Source organism: Pollicipes pollicipes, unplaced genomic scaffold (assembly GCF_011947565.3).
Source record: "Pollicipes pollicipes isolate AB1234 unplaced genomic scaffold, Ppol_2.1 Scaffold_3447;HRSCAF=4054_pilon_pilon_pilon, whole genome shotgun sequence".
Taxonomy (NCBI): Eukaryota; Metazoa; Arthropoda; class Thecostraca; order Pollicipedomorpha; family Pollicipedidae; genus Pollicipes; species Pollicipes pollicipes.
This window is the reverse complement of record NW_023596297.1, coordinates 24,255,364-24,259,758: the sequence shown is the minus strand read 5'-3', so window position 1 is coordinate 24,259,758 and position 4,395 is coordinate 24,255,364. Positions and strand designations below refer to the sequence as shown.

At 66.6% G+C, this 4,395-nt stretch overlaps 1 protein-coding gene across 1 annotated transcript; it reads left to right on the top strand.

The window, feature by feature from the left end:
- The first annotated feature begins 608 nt into the window (after positions 1–608).
- On the top strand, positions 609–3,049 carry LOC119092328 (leucine-rich repeat-containing protein 24). The gene is made up of 2 exons (XM_037215293.1): positions 609–2,980; positions 3,032–3,049. Exons 1-2 carry the CDS (start codon positions 1,031–1,033, stop codon positions 3,047–3,049), a joined length of 1,968 nt encoding a protein of 655 aa, XP_037071188.1. The 5' UTR covers positions 609–1,030.
- Positions 3,050–4,395: the final 1,346 nt, after the last annotated feature.

The window sequence follows — 4,395 nt, the reverse complement described above, 5'->3', positions numbered from 1 at the left end:
CTGTGCACTTTACTTTGACCTGTGTGCGTTAAGATTAATGGCGAAAATCTATACCATTTCATGATGCACTCCTTGAGTCCTTACATACGCGGGGTCTCGGGCATGGGTACGAGGGCTAAAAAAGCTGTTGTGGAAAAGCCGCCCGAACATTTTCCGCCCATGCCTCGAGGCTGGGCGTCTCCCTCGAATATCCTACGTTTGTTCCTGCCTGCCCATCATCACGCCACGAATACCCATCGCTACGACACGGCGCCGCCGGAAATCGAATAGTACCCGTCAGCCGTGACATGTGCCGGACGGTGCGACGTCCTTCGGCACGTCACACCTGCCTGCCGTCCGCCAGTGCACTGCCGTCCTGGCACCTGAGCGCACCTGCCGCCGCGGCCGGCAGCGCGGTCGCCGTGCTGTCTCGGCCGCGCGGCGCCTCCGCAGCGCGCCCTGGCGGCGCCGGCCACTGGCAGCGCCGCGCGGCGTCACCGGCCGCCGCCGCCGCCGCCGCCGCCGCCGCGCAGGCGCACTCGTATGTGAACTGGGGCGGGCGGAGCGGCGCCGGTACGGCACAGCGCGCCGCCGGCGCCGCAGTGAGTGTCCGGACCTCGCGGGAGGGGGACCGCCGAGCCACGCTCGTTATCCGCACCCCGCGAGCCCGCGCCGGAGCGCTGCGAGCAGGGGCGGGCGGCTGGCCTGTGGCGCGGCGCGTCTGCCGGCAGTGTTGTGACGCGCGTCACTCCGAGCGGCGGCGGCGGCGGCACGGGGGAGGCCGGCAGCCGGTGAAAGCGGGCAGCGACGCAGCTGCGCGCTCTCTCCCGACGCGACAAAGGCGCCGGCCGCAGGCGGAGCGCGCTGGGCGCCGCGCGGTCAGCCGGCGGGGTGAGAGCGCACATTCCTGGCGTGGTGACCGGCGGCGGCCACAAGCGACCACGCCCGCTGCTGAAGCTCGCGCAGGGAACGCGGATGGCAGTGCGCGCCGCACGGTTGCGGGCCGTGTGACTGGCGTCCGGCCGTGACGCGGCCGCTGAGCCGAGGCACGATGCGGTGGTGCGTACTGTGCGTGGCGCTGGTCGTGCTGGTGGCGGTGGCGCGGGCCGCCCAGTGCCCGTCCGTCTGTTCCTGCCGCTGGAAGTACGGCAAGCAGACGGTGGAGTGTCGTGCCGGAGGGCTGCGTGCCGTGCCCGAGGGCCTGGACCCGGGCACGCAGGTGCTCGAGCTCTCCGGGAACGAGCTGCGCGAGCTGCCGGCCGAAGTGTTCCGCCGCGCCGGCCTGCTCAATCTGCAGAGGATCTTCCTGGCTAACTGCCGGCTGCGAACGGTGGACGACTCAGCGTTCGCCGGCCTCACCAACCTGGTCGACCTCGACTTGTCGGGCAACACGCTGACCGCCATCCCGCAGCGCAGCCTGCTCAGCGTGCCGGCACTGCGCGAACTCAAGATGGCCAACAACGCCATCCAGCGCGTGGAGGCGGACACGTTTTCGGCCGTGCCCGGCCTGGTCAAGCTGGACCTGAGCGACTGCCAGATCTTCGAAGTCGACCCGGCCGCCTTCGACCCGCTCGACATCCTGGAGAGCCTCAAGATCAGCGGCAACCGGCTGCAGGCACTGCCGGAGCGCACGGTGGTGGCCCTGCGGCGCGTACACAACGTCGAGCTGCACGCCAACCCGTGGGAGTGCGACTGCCGGCTGCGGCCGATGCGCGACTGGCTGCAGCGCCACAACATCCCGTACCCGATCGCGCCCAGCTGCCACGGGCCGCCGCGGCTGGCCGGCCGCTCCTTCAAGGAGCTGTCCGCCGATGACTTCGCGTGCCGGCCGCAGCTGCTGCCGATGGTGCGCGAGGTGGCGGTGACGGCCGACGACAACGCCACGCTCACCTGCCGCATCGGCGCCGTGCCGCAGGCGCAGCTCAGCTGGTTCTGGCGCGGCCAGCAGCTGGATAACAGCACGCGGCTGGACGGCGGCCGGCGGCCGGTGATCGTCGAGGAGGGCCGTTCTGAGGAGCGCGTCAGCCGGCTGGTGATCCCGGCCGTGCGCGCCGAGGACGCCGCCGCCGACTTCCACTGCGTGGGCGTCAATCCGGCCGGCGACGCCGAGACCAACTTCACTCTGACGGTGGGAGCGCGGCTGGCGCTGCTGGCGCCGCTCGACGCCGGCCAGATCGCCGCCATCACCGGTGGCCTGCTGCTCGCTCTCGTGGTCGGCATCACGCTCGTGATCCTGTTCCTGAGGAGGACGCGCCACATGCGCCAGGACGACAAGGCCAAGCGGCCCCCGCCCGGACCGGGAGGCGTGGTCAACGTCGAGACGGCACCCGACGACGACGTTAACCCCGTACAGAAGCCGCCGCGACTCACCGAGCTCAGCTACAGTCGCTATGGCGCCAGCAACGGCCACGCTGTGCCCTCCCAGTCGGCCGTCTATGTCCGCGGGCCGGACCTTATCAACGAGATCGACGGGCGACGCATGCCGGCCCCGACCGCCGTGCACGGCGCGCCCGCGGGTGGCTACGGCCTCTCTCCGGCCGGCTACGACGCCTCTCCAGCCGGCTACGGCGCCTCTCCAGTCGGCTACGGCGCCTCCCCAGCCGGCTATGGCGCCTCTCCAGCCGGGTACGGCGCCTACCCCGCCGACTACGGCACCCCCGCGCCGCCGTACCAGGGCCGCGGCCAGGTGAATCCGCTGGCCGACGACAGCTACGAGCTGCAGCAGCTGCCGTCCACCAGCGACTCCGACCCGGAGCGGCTGGACCCGGCCGTGTACGGCTACCCGGCCGACTACGGCCTGCCCATGCCCGAGATGGCGGAGCCGGCGTACGGGCCGGCGGCGGAGCGGCTGGCGCCGCCGCCGGCCGGCCTGCGACCCGTCTCCACGTCATCGGCCGAGACGGCGCTCAACACGTCCCGCGACTCGCGCGGCGAGCTGAGCACGTCGCGCGACAGCGTGGGCTCGGGGCCGCGGCGGCGCGGCTGGCAGATGGGCGTGCCCGTGCTGCCGCCGCACCCGGACCAGGCGGCCGCCGCCCGCGTCGGCCACCAGGCCGGCACGGACGTGTGAGGCGCGGCGCGGTGTGACGGTGCGACGGTGTGACGGTGCCGACGACGTCACGGGGACGGCGGCCGTCGCCGGCAGCGCGCCACCCGGGTGAGCGTCGCAGCCGCTGAGCCACGCGTGGGCAGCGAGTGGTGCTGGCTGTGGCTGACAGGCCGGCGCGAGTGGTCGCCGCGGCGTCATAATCGTGGGCGCCGGACGGCCGCTGCTGTTGAGCGTCCGCGTACTGTGTCGTTATCGGTTAGACTCCGGTGTCTCGCGCGTCGCATAGTATTGAAATCTAGTCAGACACCTGGACTGCAGATGATCCTCTCCATTCATGTGTTACGTGGCCAACCGCTCGCGACTGCAGCATATTTTAAATAACGAGCCTCTTTGTATACATACGTCCGGTGTTGTGGCGCCTTTGAGCCGCGGGGCGAGGCGAGGCGGGCGTAGGACGTCATTCGGGCGCCCATTTCGAGCCATCAGGCGGACGGCCCTCCGGCGCTCGAGCGCCGCCAGGCGGCCGGCCGGCACCGGCACGGGCAGATCGCACCGGGATGATCACGTCAGCCGGCTGGCTCAGCTCCAGCAGTAGCCAGCCGGCGGCTGCACACTGGACGTTCCACATGCATAAGCGCGTCCTGTGCGGCTCGGCGTGGGTTGCCCGTTCACATCCTGGGTCACTTTGCGAGCATCAAACTAAGTGCAAGGTAAATGAATCTATACATGATAAGAAATGCCAGGCAGAACTGCTCAAAGAGCAGCCTTTACCAAAAGGGTCAATAATATAAAACCTGATTTCCTTCTTATCCAGTAACGAGATAGCAGTGCAGGTCACTTATGGTGCGAGTTGCGAAATGCAATCGTATTGCAGGGAACAAAAGCTATTAATGATATATATATATATATATATATACATATATATATATATATATATATATATATATATATATATATATATGCATAGATATATGCATTTTAGCTACATCCTTTTTCCTCACGATGCGTTATCAAAACTTAAAAAAACGCAGCTGGGACTTAAGACATCGCATGGACGTATGAGGCGCGGTTAAGAGATTAAGTACAGCTGACCGTGAATTGACACCATGGGTCGGCCGCGGCCATCACGGGCGTGCCGCCAGTCAGATGGACTTATATTTAGCTTATGACAGCTCACGGCCATTACGTGTCAGTGAGCTTACAGCCATGATATCAAATACAGACCGTCTGTATTGGACACCGGCGGACTGAACAGCTTTGGACCCACTGAGTAGAATTCAGCTTCCATGGGAGTTTTAACACGGGCTACCGGCGCAATATATGCACGTGCAGCGTGATGGCATTTCGCACCGTTAATCCTATATGAC

Coding starts and splice junctions, on each gene's coding strand:
- LOC119092328 (XM_037215293.1), top strand. CDS start 1,031: ATGCGGTGGTGCGTACTGTGCGTGGCGCTGGTCGTGCTGGTGGCGGTG.